General features: G+C 40.8%; 1 protein-coding gene across 14 annotated transcripts in view; it reads right to left on the bottom strand.

Annotated features, from left to right (window-relative positions):
• The window catches only part of GTF2I (general transcription factor IIi), a 113,631-nt gene that overhangs the window by 6,803 nt on the left and 86,999 nt on the right, over positions 1-19,829 (bottom strand). For 7 of the 14 annotated variants that reach the window (XM_077908266.1, XM_077908268.1, XM_077908273.1 and 4 more), the window contains 12 exons: positions 19,317-19,500; positions 18,106-18,164; positions 13,170-13,241; positions 11,908-12,091; positions 11,224-11,282; positions 10,756-10,830; positions 3,635-3,736; positions 3,035-3,100; positions 2,518-2,701; positions 1,130-1,200; positions 653-733; positions 129-212 (listed from right to left, as the gene is read on the bottom strand). In XM_077908266.1, the coding sequence (XP_077764392.1) occupies positions 129-212; positions 653-733; positions 1,130-1,200; positions 2,518-2,701; positions 3,035-3,100; positions 3,635-3,736; positions 10,756-10,830; positions 11,224-11,282; positions 11,908-12,091; positions 13,170-13,241; positions 18,106-18,164; positions 19,317-19,500 (1,221 nt within the window). The remainder of the gene's footprint in view (positions 1-128; positions 213-652; positions 734-1,129; positions 1,201-2,517; positions 2,702-3,034; positions 3,101-3,634; positions 3,737-10,755; positions 10,831-11,223; positions 11,283-11,907; positions 12,092-13,169; positions 13,242-18,105; positions 18,165-19,316; positions 19,501-19,829) is intronic. The other 7 variants (XM_077908269.1, XM_077908270.1, XM_077908277.1 and 4 more) reach the window with 1 other exon arrangement.

Here is a 19,829-nt window from a genome sequence, read left to right as displayed (position 1 = left end):
GCATTCCAACTTTATTTCCTTTTATGTAGGAAGGTAACAGCTATCTGAGCATAATCCATTGTGCAGATGTCACTGGAAGGAAATGTCCTAGCTCACTGCAAGGGGCACCATGCAAACACCAAACTCACCAAATTTCCGACTGAAGAGGTCATTCACTTGCTCTCGGAGCTGTCTGGCTTTTTCAACTTTTGACAGCCTTTCGTTATCATCATCTAGAAAAGTTAAGAGGACAGTCATAGCTTAATAATGCAATTTTAATTCCAAGTTAATTGTGAGGTGCTCTGAGAGAACTTGCTTCATGTTTTCAGAAGATTTCAGTATTTTATACTGATCAAGATGGAAATGACTTAATCAAGTGATTTGACTCTAACAACACAAATGAAAATGCTCTGCCTTTGTTCCTGTTACAAGGAGCTTTGCCTGCACTTTAGAACAAATTTCTGAAATAAGACAAAAGGTACTAGCTCATGCCTGCATCTGGCCTAGAGCTTTCTGAAAAGGAACTGATGAGGTGATGTGTTTGGGGAGTGCTTTCTGCAAGGCGGGCAGGGGCACCGCACCACACAGAGCGAGCTCTAGGAACCTGAGTTGGTCAAGTGAAAGCCCAAACATGGAAAACCCCACAAACAAGAGAAAGACAGAAACATCATACCTGGAATCGTCACCTGAATGATGTTAAGATCTTCAACACCTGATGCAGTAGTATTAACGTTGGGTGATGAATTTATTTTTCCTTAAAACAGAAACTTCAGATTAGAAGACATGCAAAATGTAATTAAATCAGCTCTACCAATGTGCTTATAATTCAGACTACACAAGACAGTATTTAACCCAATTTTGTGCAAGGGTTGTTCCTTCTTCTGGTGTATTTTGTCATCCTGGGGGATTAAGCTTCCTGAAAGATGGTTTATACCCTCTACTTTTTTCTCTTTCTTGTGTTTTAGTACAGCATCAGACACACAAAGATTCTCATTTATATTAAATAAATTCAAAGTTGTAAAGAAATCACAACCATGAGTTTTAATGAGCTTTCTTGGTTTTGATTCAGTAGCTGCTCTTTCAACAATCTTTTTTAAAAAATCAATGCAACAAAATAATTTTCTCACAGCACATTTTCCATAGCACTCACTCCAACACTCACTCGGAGGGCTCTTCGAGGAGGAGGTGCTCTCCTTAATTGCAGTCTCAAACATTTCAGGCCTGAAAAACAAGTAGAGAGGAAAAAAAAGTGTGTTAATCATCCAATAGCAAAACATTAAAGATCAGACGAAGATTTTAAAATTTTACTTTCTATACATATACATTCAACTTAGTAATGGAAGAACAGAAAAAACATCCCTCGTCTAAAGTAACATATACAAAAAACCTAATTCTAGTCATGATCACAATGCCTATCCAGTCCTGCCTAGCTTATATTAGCTTCTCCTGTCCATGGTTTCCACTAAACCTTGGAAGAATCCAGTCAGTGCTAGACTTGAGGATGGATATATGGAGCACACTGTTCACGGGTAGCATGTAAACAGGGACAGGCTTGTGAAAACTTAAGCATGTGTCTTTTTCTATTAAGAAGTAGAAGCAAAGGGATGCTTGGGTGGCTCAGTGGTTGAGGTATGATCCTGGAGACCCAGGATCGAGTCCCACATCGGGCTCCCTGCATGGAGCCTGCTTCTCCCTCTGCCTGTGTCTCTGCCTCTCTCTCATTCTGTGTCTCTATGAATAAATAAATAAAATATTAAAAAAATAAAATAAAATAATTCACTTCAATCAATTTCAAATAATTCTTGAGCACTAACCCGTATTTTTAAATTCTGATTATTTCCATCCATTTCAGTTGTGGTAGCCTAATTCACAGACCTCCAAAGCAGATGGAAATTTATTTTATTTTATTTTTTAAAGATTATTTATTTATTAGAGAGAGAGAGAGAGAGAGAAAGAGAAACAGGCAGAGGGAGAAGCAGGCTCTATGCAGGGAGCCCGACGTGGAACTTGATCCTGGGTCTCCAGGATCACGCCCTGGGTGGAAGGTGGTGCTAAACCGCTAAGCCACCGGGGCTGCCCTGCAGATGGAAATTTAGAATATTCTGGGGGCACCGCCTGGTGGGCTCAGTTGGAAGAGCACCCGACACTTGATCTCGGGGTCATGAGTTCCGGCCCCACATTATGTGTAGAGATTAGAAAAAATAAATGAAGAAAGGGAAAATATTCTGTAAGCTGGAGAAATCACAGGACTTTATTAAAACTGCACGCCTTAGACCCCAGCAGCATCAACCATTAAAAATAAGACAATGGTAGACCTAACACTATCAAGTTGTTATCCCTCTGACAAGCTACAGTCCTCCTTTCCTTTCTTACCAATTATGAAAAACTTGTAAGATCTACGAAAGTACAGCTTAAAGAACTTTTTTGGGGGATTCCTAGAGCTCATTTTGTCTTGACAGAGGTGAACCCATGTACCAATCTGTCTGTATCACAAGTACAGGCTTCAAGGCCAGTCTTGTTTCTGCTAACTGCCCTTACTTTTTAATGATGAACTTAATCTTGGCCTTGTTTCTGAGTATCTTTTCCAGCCTTGGAATGCCAAAAGTGGACGGCCGTCGGAATGGCACACCCTCAGGCAGGCCCTCCACATAGAAGTCTTCTGGGAAAGATTCAAATAATGCAAACGGCACTTTTACAGCTTGCTTAAGGCCAAGAGCTTCGCCTGTAAAACACAGAGTTTCTTTTATTTCTCACATTCATCACTTTTCAAAACTCAAACTTTTTTTAAAAATGCATTTTAAATTACATTTTGTAGCTACTAAAATTATATATATATATATATATATTTAAAGATCATACTACTTTCAATCTTAGAAAAATTTGTTCATTTTGCAGGCTCAGAAAAGTGGGAGAAATGATGGCATTCACGCTTGCAAAATGCATGCACTTCCAATGACCGTAAAATTTAAATGCTAAACATTTTATTCTGTGCACATTCTTCTACTGAAAAAAGGCCACCATATATTTTAGCACTAACATTTCAAAATAAGCTTACCGCATTTTTCATTGAAAAGATTTTCAACTTTCTGTTTTAGGTCTGTGATTTTGGCATTCCAGGCTTCTGCAAGTGAAAAATGAGACCATTACTAGCAATACTTAGCAAAATACATCTATGCTCAGCATTCTTATTTTATTGTACATTTTTAACAAGCACAAAAAAAAAATACACAGGTTTTTAGCATAGTCATATCTTGGCAACTACTCTAATCCGACATTATTAAACTGTTTTATCATATTACTAATACATTGGCCACAAATAAATGACATAGGCTAAAATTAAAAATAAATGAAAACCAAGAAACCTCCCACCAAAACAATGATAGCATCTACTATGCGCCAGGTATGGTTCTACTCTTTAAATAACTTAGTACTTAGAATTCTCATTAATAACCCCATGAGGCAGAAGTAATATCCCCATTTTACACATCCAGAGACTGAGGCACAGAGGGGTTAAGTAGCTATTATAGTGCCTTTAATAGCTCATATATACTGACTTACCAGATAAAAAAAAAATTCACCTAGAAAAATAACATGTTTGTATTGGTTCCTTTTATTTCAAATGGATGAAATTAAGAAAAATAAAATTTATATGTACCAAAGGAAAATTCTCTCCCTCGAGGCTTGAAGGGAACATTAGAACCATTAGTCTGGGTAGGGGTTCGAACCGCGGAGGTTTGAGGGTTGTTGTTATTAGGGCCTAAAGAAAAATTAAAAGAAAAAAAATCAATCAATACACATATTTCATCATGTTTAAGTACTGCTTGTGATTCCCCTTAAAAACCAAATCAAGTTCAAACAGGACACAGGCACTGAGCAATGCAAATGGACACGCAGGCCCCAGGCCACATCCACCCATTCTTCTACTTTCATCCTTATATTCAGCCATTTTTATCCAGACAGAATTAGCTTTCCAGAAGATCTGAGGTATTTTCGACTCACTGAATGCTTCGTTCGAGCCCTTTTGGAGCCATCTAATTTTGGGGTAGCTATGTCTGCTTATGTGTTTTCCTTTCAACCCTTGATCATAATCACAATGTCAGGTACGGTTATCCTATCTCTACTAAGAAATCTTCCTTTAGATTCTCTAGCTGACTCTGGACACATCCTTCCTTTGAGGGGAAAAAAAAAAAAGATGCTTATTTATTTAACAGATGGGGAGGGGCAGAGAGAGAGGGAGAAGCAGATTTCCCACTGAGCAGGAAGCCTGAAAGGGGGGCTTGATCCCAGGACCCTGAGATCATGACCTGAGCCAAACTCAGAAGCTTAACCCACTGACCTACCCAGGTGCCTCTTTCCTTTGAATTCTTAGTATAATTTAGAAACAGTGTTCTAGGAAACCAGTTGTTTTTCCATTGAATGAAGAGGACTGTTTAGGTGATTCTGATAAATCCCTGACCCTGATTCTTCTTTATGTAGGGTCACCTAATTATTAAATAGTTTATTTTAATCTGTAGCCAACCAGCAATATTTAAAAACAAAATAGTCAAAATAATGGGAAAATTTTTTAAAAATTAAGTTTCCTCAGATTTTCTTTAGAAAATAACCAACATTCTAAAGATACATCTTCAAACTCCGATTTCCTAGTTTGTAGAATATACGTATGGACTCTGGGCTTTCTGGGCTTTTCTGGGCTCAGCAGGTTAAGCGTCTGACTCTTGATTTCGGCTCAGGTCATGATCTCAGAGTCCTGGGATGGAGACCTGCACTCAGCAGGGAGTCTGCTGGAGATTCTCTCTCCTTCTGTCCCTCTTCCACCAAGTACACCCGTACTTTCTCTCAAATAAATACAATTAAAAAAAAAAAAAAAAAAACACTGAGCTTTCACCTAAACTATTTTCCTACTGAGTTACCTACTTCCTATTCTTATCTCCAATGTTTGCAACAACACTACCAACAGTGAAAGGTGCATATGGTCACTGCCCCAAGCATGTTGTGTGTTCACTAATTTAGTTTTCACAGGTAACATTACCACATCCAATGTACCCATGGAGACACTGAGTCCTGGGGACTACGTAACTTGCTGGTGACCACACAGTAGGTGCTGGGGCTGAGATACCAGCCATCGGAGTCTGGTTCCTTGGTCTTCACCACTATACACTACACACTACACACTATAGTCTCTGATGTACTTGTGGACAAGACCTTGAATGTCAGCAAGGGAAAACCTCAGTATGTGTGTGGCCATCCCCATCTTCTGAACTTAGCCTGGATATGGCCTTAGGATCCTCACCAGTATTAGAGGTGTTGGTGGGAATGGAGGATTCAATATGAAATGTATCTGTCATCCTCCATTAAATGTCAAGGGATGTCTGCGTGGCTCAGTTGGTTAAGTGTCCAACTCCTGATTTTCAGCTCAGGTCATGATCTCAGGAATGTGAGACTGAGCCCTGTTTCTGGCTCCCATTCAGCACAGGGTCTGCTTGTCTTCCTCTCTCTGCACCTGCCCCCATTCGCATATATGCTCTCTTTCTCTCTCTAAAACAAATACATACGGTCTTTTTAAAAAAATTTTTATTTATTTATTATAGTCACAGAGAGAGAGAGAGAGAGGCAGAGACATAGGCAGAGGGAGAAGCAGGCTCCATGCACCGGCAGCCCGACGTGGGATTCGATCCCGGGTCTCCAGGATCATGCCTTGGGCCAAAGGCAGGCACCAAACTGCTGCGCCACCCAGGGATCCCCATAAGGTCTTTAAAAAATAAAATAAATACAATAAAATGTCCAGACCCAACATTCTACTCTTTAATTATTTAAAAACTCCTGAATAAAAATGCTAGCTTCCTTAAGATGGTATAGCAATGAAAGCAAAGTGTATGTGGGCTAGCTGGTTCTAGCAGCCTGTGCCAGCTGGCAGGTACAACCATGGAGAGGCCATCAGTCCCTCCCATCACCACAGCCCTGCAAGAGGCCACTAAGGCACCCAGCTCACAACTCTGCTTGTGTCAATGCTCGTAAACCAAGCCTTTGACAGTAACAGAGCAAGAGAGAAAGGAGTCTGGGAGCAACAGACCAAATGGAGTTGATTGAACTATCTAGTTCTTATCATTCTTCATTAATGAAGCAACATTCAGGTTGATAGTTAAATGAAATACCACCACACACCCTCTGGAAAAGCTTAATTTAAAACAATGACAATGCCGAATCCCGAGAGGACGAGTGGAAGCTGGAACACATACATGCCTGGCAGGAGTGTAAAATGGCAAAACCACCTCGGAAAACTGTTCAGTACTTTTGCAGAACATTAACAGCTCCATGATTCTGCTCCTAAATATCTCAAGAGGAGGAGAACATATGCCGCACTTTGTACACACATGTTCACAGTGTCGTTTTTAGACAAGGCTGGAAACAAAACCAAATGTCCGCTGACAAATGTATAAACAAAATGTGGTGAATCCACATCATGGTGGAATACTCAGCAATAAAAAGGGGATAGTGAAATATGCCCCAAGTGTAAATCAAAAAGCACTGAGAAAAAGAAGCCAGCCGTAAAAAGAATAGATACAGTAGGACTCCATTTATATGAAGTTTCAGAAGAAGCAGAAGCATTCCATAGTGACAAAAAGCAGACCAGTGGTTGCCTGTGGGCCCGACTGGGAGGGACTGGCTACTGAGGGCACCAGGGAGCAAGTCAGAGTGATGGAAATGTTCAAAAAATTGAGTGAAGTGGTGGCACAAACATTTCTCAAAACCTAAACCATACAATCACAATGAGTACATTCTACCGTGTATAAATCATATGTAAAAAATTTACTTTTTAAAAGTAAAACAATTCCATACAAGCATGACATATAATTTAAAAACAGTATTAGTATAGTGCAAACAAAATACCTCCCCTCTTCATTAAATGGTCAAAAAGTTCCTGGATATGGACACAGCTTTTACTCCATACATCACCTTAAAATACTAACAACTGTTTAGTGGTATTTCAATGACTATTACTTACGTTTAGAGTCCATTTATAGCCTTGTTAAGCAACAAAAAGCTACCATGGGACAAGGGCCTCTACAGCATGGGGAACGTAATATAAACCTATTCTCTGTTCATCTCAAGTCAGGTCAAAACCGTTTTTCACCAAGCCATCACTGATCTTAAGCCCTTTCCTTTTGAATTAGAAACACTGGGTTTCTAAACTAGTATAATAAATGGGTTTATTACCCAATATAAAGGGCATTCCTATCTTGTTTCCCTTGCTGAAACTACTGCAAAGCAAGAAAAGTATTAGCAATTACACGGGACCATCCCAGTTAATACATTTATTTGTACTTAATAAACCCTCAAAAAATAAAGATTAAAAACTTATGTCCATACAAATGTTCATAGAAGCATTGTTCATAATACCCCCAAATCAGAAATGTCCCCAATGTCTACATGATAAATGGATAAACAAAATGTGGTACATTCACATGATGTAATGTAATTCACCAAAAAAAAAAGAAATGGAACACCCAATGGGATGGATATTATCCAAAAAGTAAGAAACAGAAGGTGCGCCTGAGGAGGGGGCTCAGTTGGTTAAGAGTCTGACTTTGGCTCAGGTCATGATCTCATGGTTCTGGAACAGGGTGTCAGCATGAATTGGGAGTCTGTCCCTCTGCCTTTGCCCTCCCCAACCCCCCAAATAAATAAAATCTTTAAAAAATAAGAAACACAATAAAAAGTGGTGGTGAGTACATGGAGAAACGTGAATGCTTGGTACGTTGCTGACAGAACGTCAAATGTGTGGCTGGGGTGGAGAATGGAGCGGCAGTTACTTAAGTGAGGCGAATTCCGTATTGACCAGGTGGAGTTTCAACAGGGTAAGAGGACAAAGGTCTGGAGATTGACAGCGGTGATGGTCGCACAACAATGTGAATGCACTTACTGCACAGAACTGCACGTTTAAAAAATGTAGACCGGGATGCCTGGGGGGCTCAGCAGTTGAGTGTCTGCCTTCAGCTCAGGCCATGATCCCAAAGTTCTGGGATCGAGTCCCACATCCGGCTCCTGCATGGAGCCTGCTTCTCCTCCCTCTGCCTATGTCTCTGCCTCTCTGTGACTCTCATGAATAAATAAATAAAATCTTTAAAAAATAAAAATAAAAAAGAACGGTCAAGCCTTGTTATGTCATGTATATTTAACCAAAAATCTTAAAAGGTGGATGGAGGGGAAGCCCTGGAGAATTAGGACAAGCTACAACCCAGATGCACCTGGAAAACATGATGCCAAATGAAAGAAGCTGCTCACAAAGGATCTCCCACTGTGTGTGTCATTCCTCTTATATGAAACGTTGAAAACAAGCTGATCCAGAGACAAAAAACTAGATGAGTGGTTCCCAGGGGACAGGGAGATAGGAACAACTGCTATAGCCATGGGGTTTTTTCCTGGGGTGATGAAAAGGTTCTGGACTTCAACTGGTCGGTCGGTTGCTCAACCTTATGAATATAATAAAAATTACTGAGTTGTGTAATTTTAAGTGATGAATTAAAAAAAAAATAAAACGAATTTTACATATGAATTATACCTCAATTCTAAAAATAGTGTATGAGTCAAATATTATTCTTACCATTTTATAGATCTACTAACTGAAGCAGAGATTTTAAGTAATTTGACTAAATGGTGGAGCCCAGACTTAAAAAATCTAATAAACACGTTAGCAGCAGAAATAATGTTAGCACATTATTTAGTTTTAAATTCTCCCCACCCAATCAAGAGATCTAAAAATAAATCTGCTAGGGAATTCTAGAACAGCTTCTTGCTTGTGCTGACAATGGGTCCAGGGAGGGCTGATACTAAATCTCCTCTATACCTTGCTTTGTATGTACACCTGAACCTGCCGGAGTTCAATGGGTCTTCCTATATCCACGAAAGAAAGGACAAGAGGAAATTGAGAAGCCAGTCTTAGAATTTTGGAGCTACAAAAGGTAACCTACCTTCAGAATTTCTTTTATGTAAGAAAAACAGGCATCTCTCTTTGTAAAATTACAGTTGTTTATAACAGAATACAATCCTAATTTCTACCTGGTAATCTTACTTCTATAGACCTAATCATATTAAAGCATTACATTAACTACTCATTTCTCTATTTTTCTTACATCTAATTGATAACCAAGACTTTACTTATACTTATTTTTTTTATACTTATTTTTTTAAGCTGCCTCCACACCAATATGGGGCCTGAACTCATGACCCTAAGATTTTTTTTAAGATTTTATTTATTTATTCATGAGACACACAGAGAGAGGCAGAGACATAGGCAGAGGGAGAAGCAGGCTCCTCGCAGGGAGCCCAATGTGGGAATTGATCCCCAGACCCAGGATCACACGCTGAGCCCAACACAAATGCTCAACCACTGAGCTACCCAGGCATCCCACAACTCTGAGATTAAGAGTTGCATGCTCCTCTCAGGGTCATGAGATCAGATTCTGAGTCTGCACTGGGCATGGAACCTCCTTAAGACTCTTTCTCCTCCCTCGCCCTTTTCCTCTGCTCCTCACTCCTTTCTCTCTCTCAAAAAACGGGGAGGGGATGCCTGGGTGGCTCAGTTGATTAAGTGTCCAAATTTTGATCTCAGCTGAGGTCTAAGCCCAGGGTCACTGAGTTCAAGCCCAACACTGGATTTCACACTGGGCGTGGAGCCTAAACTTGATGAAACAACACACACACACACAGAATTGTATGCTCTACTGACTGAGCCAGCCAGATGCCCTCAAGATAACTAAAAGGGGACTAGGGATCCCTGGGTGGTGCAGTGGTTTAGCGCCTGCCTTTGGCCCAGGGCGCGATCCTGGAGACCCGGGATCGAATCCCACGTCGGGCTCCCGGTGCATGGAGCCTGCTTCTCCCTCTGCCTATGTCTCTGCCTCTCTCTCTCTCTCTCTGTGTGACTATCATAAATAAATAAAAATTAAAAAAATAAAAAATAAAAGGGGACTAAGTTTCCACTTAGTACCAGTACTGTAAACCATCAATATAAAACTTGAAGTTATGTGATAACAAAGAATTATCTTAATTAACAATGAATTATCCTAATGATGACAAAGAATTATCCTAATCCTTTTTTCCTGAGTGAACTGAAGAGATGGAAGATGATATCCATACCAACAGTAGGCTGAGAATCAACTACACTGTGCAAAGTACTTTAATACTGTGAACCTGAAAAGATGAAATTTCCAGACCCCATGCAAGTGGAGAGGGTATTAACCTGAAGATGTAGTAGGAACTAGTTTAATCCAAGGAACTGCCATTTAAACCACCCTTCAACACTTTACTGAAAAGAATAGGAGGGGCACCTGAGTGGCTCATCTGGCAAGCCTCTAACTCAATTTCGGCTCAGGTCATGACCTCAGGGTTGTGAAATGGAGCCTGGCACTGGGTTCCACACCCGGCATGGAGCCTGCTTGGGATTCTCTCTCTCCTTCTGCCCTCTCACCTCAAAAGAGAGAGGGAGAGAGAGAATTGCACATGTTCCTCTCTGCACCCTTAATTTATTAGAAAAAAAAATTTTTAGTGATCTTCCTGCAAGCAGATTACCATGTTCTACAGGAACATCATGTGGACTACTGTGAAAGTTTCAATCAGAAAGATTCAGAAATTTAGTTTTATCATAGGTAGCTCTTCACATGTAAGTCCAGTTTTGCAAAAATTCATTTGCATAAAAACAAACAGTAAACTGAAGAATTGATGGACACTGTCAGTGAATTGGGAGAATCATCAGAAGCCTACCCAGAGTGGCCTTACCTTCCACAGTGACCTCAATTTCAGGAACTTTTGAATTGCTCCCAGGACTCCGTGGTCTTTTCGGGGACTGCAAGGCTATAAAAGAAGCATGTGATCACTTCTGCATATTGTAAAAAACAAAACAAAAACCCAGAAGAAGATGCTTTATAAAAGCAGAGTATTAAAATTCATACAGTTTGGGTCTTTTCAAAGAAACCTGAAGAATTAAAGTGGTAGTGTAATCCTCTACCTGAGTCTCAAACATAGATGTGGAAACATGAATGAAGGAGGATTGCAAACATGAAATTTTCATGAAATGTTTCAAAAGGGGGAGGAGAGCCTATTATATATATAAAATACCTTAAAAAGCCAAGAAATAAACTGAAAGCCCCCAAAAGACACGAGCACATGATTCAGTGTGATTTAGGTAATGACGATAAAGAATGTTTTAATGCACAGAGGTGTAACAAAGCATATATGTTCTCTTACCTTTAGTGTTTATTTTACTAGCCATTCCAGGAGGCAGGTAGGAAATAACTAGTTCAGGTCTATAAAGAAAACCAAGAAATGTTACAATAGCCACCATACTGTTGATCTTCACAGCTAGTAAACATTATCACAAGCAGTGATTTTTTTTTTTTATAAATGCTATTATTCATAATGCGACAATGCATTCTGTCGTTATGGATAAAAACAACTCTCACTTTTCCCTCCCACCATAATGTGCTACATGAATTTGAAGAGTAAATGACTTCTTCCATGAAATGAAAATTAAAGAACACTAGTTTAGTTTCTGCAAGCATGGAAATCCTGCAGATGTGTAAATAAGAAACACAAGCACTGAAACTCAGCTGTCCACGAGCTGCCTCAGGAATACTGGAAGAGATACAGATCTGCGTCTTCATCCTTCACTCAATTACTGAGAAATGTTAAGAGTCAACACAGTACCTGTGACCAAGGTGAACATCACCCCTGTAAGGCAGAGGGGTCACCCTTCTCCTTGTATGGAAGAAGAAAATCTACACAGGTTAAAGGATTTTAAGCTCAGAGCTGTGCTTCCCATCACAGTCTACAAAGCCTTAGCTATTGCGTACAGCTAGGAAAAACTGCAAATAGAAAGAAAACTTTACTGTTTTGATTCCAGAAATGACTACATGGGCAAATTAAACTTACTTTTTAACAACAAACTTGATTTTATTACTCCCACGGACAATTCTTTCAAGCCGTGGGATTCCAAACCAGGTAGGGCTTCGGAAGGGAATGCCTTCTGGCAAGCCTTCTACATAAAGGAACTCAGGGTTTGATTCAAACACAGGGTATGGAACCTTCACCGCCTCTGTGAGTCCAAGAGCTTGAGCTGCAGGTTAAGAAAATATAACACATGTAAGGTAAAATGTTAAGAGACATTCTTTTATTTTTGTCCGCATTCTTTTTAAAAATTTTTCACTTTATCAAGGTATAGTTGACATATAACATTACATTAGTTTCAGGTATATAGCATAATGCTTTGGTATTTGCATAAATAGCAAAATGATCACCAGAGTAAGTTAACGTCCCGGCATTCTCAAATGTGTTATGCAAAGATTCCCTATCATCTAGCGATATCCATTCAGTATTTTTTTTTAAAGGGAGTCTCGATTCAATTATTAGAAGCATTTTGCATAGTATATTGTGCAAAACTGACGAACAGGCCTAAAAAATGAGTAATTTGAAAAAGAACATTTTTTTTTTTTTGAAAAAGAACATTTTAACACTTAAGGAAATCCAAAGGATAGTTCTATTACTAGTCAAAATGATCTCTGTGCTCTGGGCAGAAATAAACTATGGGCCAAGGCATACTGAAAGAGCCAAGTTTGCTGTTGAAAGATATGAGTTGCATATGGTGCACCTAAGTGGAATTCATCAAGTTAGAGAGATCAGAGGCAAAGTTTCCAGATTCCATATCTGGGACACAAAACGTTAACACCTTTTAATAATGATGGATGGGAAGGCCCCGGGGAAATTGCTATCACTCCCACTCCTTACTTCCTTTTCCATGATAGACACACCCAATCAACTGAAACACTCTTGCTGAATCTCCTCAGAATCCTCCTCAAGACAGCGCTCCAGGAAACCGCTGTCAACAAATCTACGTTGAAACAAACGATGAAACCTATTTGCTGTATGTGCGGTGTTAGCCAGATTCGAAGTGTACAGTGGAACCAAGCCTTCCCCCAACTCCTCCCTTCCTCTCCCATTTGGACATCCCAGAAAACCTAACCTGAGAGCAATAAAGTAACTTGGCTCAGGTTAAGTAGCAAATTTGGTAGCAGAAATAAATGAAAACCCAGTTTTGGGGAACTTACTTTCATAGGCCCGAACTGTTAGAATTCATTCAGAACACTGCCTCTCATTCAGGTTTCTAAACTAAGACATAATCACTAGGTCTTACTTACCGAATTTCAAATTAAAAATCTCTTCCACTTGTTTCCGTAGCTTGGTAATTCTGACATTCCAGTCTTCTTTGACTGGAAAGCAGAAATAAATGTAATTAACAATGTTCCTTCCTGGTGGTGACACAAAATTAGGCTGGATTTCCCAGTGAGGCTGTTTTGTTTTGCCTTTTTTTTAAAAAAGATTTTATTTATTTATTCATGAGAGGCACACATAGAGAGAGGCAGAGACAGGCAGAGGGAGAAGTAGGTTCCATGCAGGGAGCCTGGTGTGGGACTCAATCACGGGACTCCAGGATCACACCCTGAGCCAAAGGCAGACGCTCAACCACTGAGACACATAGGCATCTCTCCCAGTGAGGTGGTTTTTTAAAAGATTCAGATATATCTGACATACAACATCGTAATCATTTGGGATGTACAAACCAGTGATGCTCTGAATTTGACTTCTTAGAAACAAAACCTTTGGGGGGCACCTGGGTGGCTCAGTGATTAAGCATCTGACTTCGGCTCAGGGCATGATCCTGGGGTCCTAGGATCGAGTCTCACACCAGGCTCCCCACAGCCTGCTTCTCCCTCTGCCTATATCTCTGCCTCTCTCTGTCTCTCATGAATAAATAAAATCTTAAAAAAAATAAAATAAAAAAGAGGGGATCCCTGGGTGGTGCAGCGGTTTAGCACCTGCCTTTGGCCCAGGGCATGATCCTGGAGACCCGGGATCGAATCCCAATTCGGGCTCCTGGTGCATGGAGCCTGCTTCTCCCTCTGCCTATGTTTCTGCCTCTCTCTCTCTAACTATCATAAATAAATTAAAAAAATAAAAATAAAAAAGAAACAAAATCTTTGGGTCTTAAAGAGGAGGATTCCCTGCACTATCAAATATCAGAACTTCAGGAAGACATAGGCAAATTTCAATTAATATTGTGAATGAGGGGGAAAAAATTGTGAATGAGGAAACTGTTCATAAGCGCACTCTTTGTGAGTGGTCTTTGAGCATTCCGCCCTGGAGGTGTAGCACAGAATGCCGTCAGGACAGAGAGAAGCAGCTGTGTCAGGGATTTGGCATCCTACACCAGCTTCACAGAACAGCCTCAATTGTATTTGCTCTCTATATAGGCGTTCCCTGTCTTATCAAACTGATGTGTGGCCAGAAGCCCACAGAAAGCACAACTTCACTCATTACAGAAAAAATACGGGAGAGATACGTGTTCAGATGATCAGAGGGCTTACTTGACACTATTCACATCTATAATCTGGCTTATTTCATTCCCCTTATTTAGAAGACAACTATCTCCTTTTAGATAAAGCGAAAATGAGCCACTGCAGAAGACACGTAGGATGTCACTGACTTAAAGGAAGACACTCAGGACTTGTTTAGTGGAGCTGTGGCTGGAGGCCTGGGGGGTAAGGGGAGGGGGCTTTGAGGGGAGGGGCTGGACAAAGAGAGGAGAGCAGGGGAGGGGGGAGCTCAAGGATCACTCTGTGTGGATGTCATCTGTGTTTGTGGATGAAGGCAGTGGGAAATGCTGGGGACACTGTGGCTTCGGAAAATCTCACAACACACTGTTTACTTTTGCTGTAGAAATACTTTAAAAAAGAGTTGCTCTAAAAGAAAACCTAGCATCTCAAAGATTTAATATTGTGTGGCTCAACTGTTCAGCTGGAAGAAGTTAAGTCTGGTAAAGACCAGATTTGAATTATTACTATAAAAACATCAAGACTCCCTTCCTCCAAGTCAAGAGCTTCTGTTCACTTGTCTAATTTCTGCCCGATGCTACAACTCCTAGGATGGTTGGTATCTGCTGACTAACAGAAAACCATCTCTGCACTAATCCCAGGACGTAAGTAACTATCCCGATTCTGCCTCTGCAAACAGCAATCACCTGGTTAACTCCAAGACTTCCTTCCATGTGACATTTGTGTATCTTCCCCAAAATTGAGGGCAAAGTGCCTGACAGTATGTTTTTTTTTTCCCCGACAGTATGTTTAAGTGTACAGCTTTTATCAAATCTCATGTCATGCCAAGAATCAAGTAGACCTAATGGCATAACTAACTTTTGTCACACAGGTTGACAGGAATTGGCCCAGTGAAAGCTGAATGCCTGGTTCACTGGCAGACCGGATAAACATTTTGTTGGAATGAAGAATGACAACTTTAATTCTTGCCAAGGTCTCCTAGGAATGGTGGAAGGCTAAGTATCGTTACTGATTTAAAACATTGAGGGTGGGATCCCTGGGTGGCGCAGCGGTTTAGCGCCTGCCTTTGGCCCAGGGCGTGATCCTGGAGACCCGGGATCGAGTCCCACATCGGGCTCCCGGTGCATGGAGCCTGCTTCTCCCTCTGCCTGTGTCTCTGCCTCTCTCTCTCTGTGTGTGACTGTCATAAATAAATAAATAAAAAAAAAACAAACAAACAAAAAAAACATTGAGGGTTTTTTGATGACAGGCTTTTCTTTCTTTTCTTTCTTTCTTTCTTTCTTTCTTTCTTTCTTTCTTTCTTTCTTTCTTTCTTCTTTCTTTCTTCTTTCCCTTTCTTCCTTCCTTCCTTCCTCCCTTTCCTCCCTTCCTCCCTTCCTTCCTTCCCTCCCTCCTTCCTTCCTTCCTTCCTTCCTTCCTTCTTCCTTCCTTTCAGATTTTATTTATTTGACAGAAAGAGAGAGAGCGCACAAGCAGGGGGAGCTGCAGGTAGAGGCAGACGAAGAGGAAGAAACAAAGCTTCCCGCTGAGCAGGGAGCCTGACGCAGAGCTCAATCCCAGGATTCCGGGATCACAACCAGAGCTGGAGGCAGACACCCAACCCGACTGAGTCACCCAGGTGCCCCAATGACAGGCTTTTCAAGTATCTATGCTAGAAGACAACAGATCAAGTACAGCTAAAAACAGGACACCTAAATCTAGTGCCAGGAACATCTTTACCACTCTCAGGTTTGTATTCACTAACAGAATTACTCAGTAGTGGGCAGCCCAGGTGGCTCAGCAGTTTAGCGCCACCTTCAGCCCAGGGCCTGATCCTGGAGACCTGGGATCAAGTCCCACATCAGGCTCCCTGCATGGAGCCTGCTTCTCCCTCTGCCTGTCTCTGCCTCTCTCTCCCTGTGTCTCTCTGAATTAATTAATTAATTAAAATCGTAAAAAAAAAAAAAAGAGTTACGTAGTAGTGATCACATTAATCACAACCTTGAATTTGACTTCTCTCTTGAGAAATTAAGACCCATAAGGAGATTTTCATCATAATCCCACTAATCCAGGATAACCCCATTCCACTTTTGAGAATTCTCTATCACTTCTCTCAACAAAGCCTAGGTCATTCTGTCTTTATTACCAATATTGTTTCTTTGCCTAAGTCAAAAGCACATTAAGAAGGTCGCTGTGTGGCTTCTGATGCTCATTGATCATGCCATTTACCCAGCAGGATTCCTGGCACAGGAGAATTCTGTTTCCCTTGTACCATGTTTCTGAACCACTTTGTATGCCAGTATAAACACAATTTTTTAAAAAAATTTTATTCATTTATTCATGAGAGAGACAGAGACAGAGACACAGGCGGAGGGAGAAGCAGGGATCCTGATGTGGGACTTGATCCTGATCTCTGGGATCACAACTTGAGCCGAAGGCAGATGCTTAACTGCTGAGCCACCCAGGTGTCCCAACACAAACGATTTTATAATCTCATTGGCTTATTGGCTGACCCTCGCCAGCTGCCCACAAGCACCCTCAGAACTGAAGGATCAGTATTAAGTATAGACACCTTGTATACCATTTTGCTACAATATTTGTAAGAACAATTAACTGTGTGAATTCAGAAACACCACCTAGTTCTGTAGGGGGTGCCATTTTCTGTAATGCTATAGAATACAGGCAAGCAGTGGTCACTTTTTCTGACATGCATGGTAAACAAAAAATGGCAAAGAAATAAAGGCAGACTTATAGTTCTTTGAAGAAAATAAAACCATTCATTCACACAACTGAGACTGAGACCTCACAGTTCTACTGGGCTATGAGGTCACTGCAGCTGCTGGAATTACAGTGTTTGTTATTAAAAAAAAAACAAAAAACAAAAAAAAAACAGGGGATGCGTGAATAAAGATTAAGGTCTCAATCTGCCTGGTAGGCCACATTAGCCCCATGTGGGGGCTGAACCAAGCACTTGAAATGTGGTTTGTTGAAGTGAGATGTACTCTAAGGATAAAACTTGCACAAGAGTTTTACCTCATCATTTGTTTATTTCAATCGATTACAGGTTGAAACACTGATTTAGCTACTGGAAAATTAAAACTGACACATGTGGCTTGCATTTGTGACGCACGTTATATTTCTACTGAACATCACTGATCTAAATTCAAAGCCTGAGGTGCACTTGGGTTGCTCAGTGGTTGAAAGTCTACCTTTGGCTCAGGGCATGATCCTGGGGTTCTGGGATCAAGTCCCACATTAGGATCCCCGAAGGGAGCCTGCTTCTCTCTCTGCTTCTGTGTGTATCTCACAAATAAAAAAATTTTTTTAACAAATAAAATTAAAAAATATATATATTTACATTCAAAGTCTGAGCTTTCCCAAAATTACCTGGGTGTGTACTGATAAATCAAGGCGTGCCTGCACTGAATGTCAACATATGATTTTGAAGGGGAAGGGAGAAAAGATGAGCTCTGTCCCTTTATTTTTTTTTTATTTTTTTTTATAAATTTTTATTTATTTATGATAGTCACAGAGAGAGAGAGAGAGAGGCAGAGACATAGGCAGAGGGAGAAGCAGGCTCCATGCACCGGGAGCCCGACGTGGGATTCGATCCCGGGTCTCCAGGATCGCACCCTGGGCCAAAGGCAGGCGCCAAACCGCTGTGCCACCCAGGGATCCCGCTCTGTCCCTTTAAAATAAGACTGTCAAAAAGGTTAACACACACTGATCTAAGCTTTTAAAAAGGAATTCATAACTATCTTACCTGGTGTATTCGTTCTTGGCTGAGTGACTTCAGTAGTACTGTGGGTCAGAAGTTCTGGTCTGCAAAAAGGTGGGTGAGATTATTAAGAGAGCAGGCAGGGAATGCTTTATAGGCCTTCCTCACACAGCTGTGCACTGCCAATAATTTCCAATATGGTTCATTCTGCCTTTATACCCAGTGGGGTAAAAATCAGTTTGAGGACTTGATTATTTTGAAAATAGTAATTTTCACAGATTCAGGTTCAGATCTGTATGTCCTCAAAAGCATCTGAAGCTCAACTACACAGAAACAGTCGCCATTTCACCCAAAACAGTTCGAATATTTCTAAAATCAGATGAACTCCACCATAATACCTGTAATATCTGGTCCTGTTGTCCTAAAGTTCCCTCTCCCTTGTACAGTGAGACCCAGTGACAAAGGCAAGAACCCCAATGAGTAAGCCACAGACAGCTACCCATTCTACCCCTACCCCTTTAATAAATACCCTTCTGTATTAAAGATGGGTATTCTGCACCCTCTCCCTGGCTCCATATCACCTATTCTGCTACCCTTCAAACTCAAGGCAGAAGAATCCTTTTAAAATACAAATCCAAATTACTAGTATTATTATTAAAGTAAGCTCTACGCCCAACTTGGGGCTTCAACTCGCAATATGAGAGTCATATACGGTACCGACTGAGCCAGCCAGTCGTCCCTCCCAATTCTTTTAAGACAAACTGGCTTTAAAACCTTTTAATTACTCCATTGATAGTCCAGTACCAAAGACCTTCCTCCATGCCCACGTCTGCCAGGCTTCCCATACCCACAGAGCATCACTCCTTCCACAAAGAATGGTGTAGTTATGTGACCCATCCCTCCTCTACTTTTATTATTTCCTGTATTTGAAGTCCCTTTACACTACTTCATGCACAGCTGACCGATCAACCTGCCACCCCTCACTTTCTCCACCAAAGCACCCGGTAACATCTTATTGCATTTATCTCATATAATATGCCTCCCAAGGACAAAGATCCCGTTGGACCCAGTTTTATCTATCTGGTATCTGGTAGTAAATAAACATTCGCTCAACACATGAACCTAACTCTAATATAACCTAATTTTAAATATGGAGAGTGAATCCAGCTGAGCAGGGAACAAAAGACCCACTTGCAGGAAATTAATCTTTTCTTAAGGACAGCATTACAATTTGTTTCCAGATATTATAATCTTACCTTTTAATAACAAATTTAATTCGATTGCCCACTTGTATGATTTTCTCCAGCCTTGGGATGCCATACCACGAGGGACTTCTAAAAGGAATGTTTTCAGGTAGTCCTTCCACGTAAAGGTCATTAGGATGTGCCTCAAATTTCTGGTAAGGTACAGCTTTGGCCTCTGTGCTCCCCAAGGCTTCCGCTTCACAAAGGAAAAGCAATTCAGGAGATTAGGTTTCTGTTGAAATCACCGTTTAGTACAATCCAAAGAAAGGTAGTGGTCAACTTTTGGAAAAGCAAAGTAAACCCTGGAAACATACACACTAACTATAGAAATAGATTCAGCACAGCAAAGGCAAGAATGAATGCCCCATGACCAAGAGGCTAACTTCTGGTGGAGGGGAGTTTCCGGATTTGAAGACCCTCTTATATATGTATGTATATGTTTATTTATTTATTTATTTGAAGTTCAATTTGGCAACAAATAGCCTAACACCCAGCGCTCATCCACCAAGTGCCCCCCTCAGTGCC

Source organism: Canis aureus, chromosome 8 (assembly GCF_053574225.1).
Source record: "Canis aureus isolate CA01 chromosome 8, VMU_Caureus_v.1.0, whole genome shotgun sequence".
Lineage (NCBI taxonomy): Eukaryota > Metazoa > Chordata > Mammalia > Carnivora > Canidae > Canis > Canis aureus.
The sequence above is the reverse complement of the archived record's forward strand: the minus strand, read 5'-3'. Positions and strand labels throughout refer to the sequence as shown.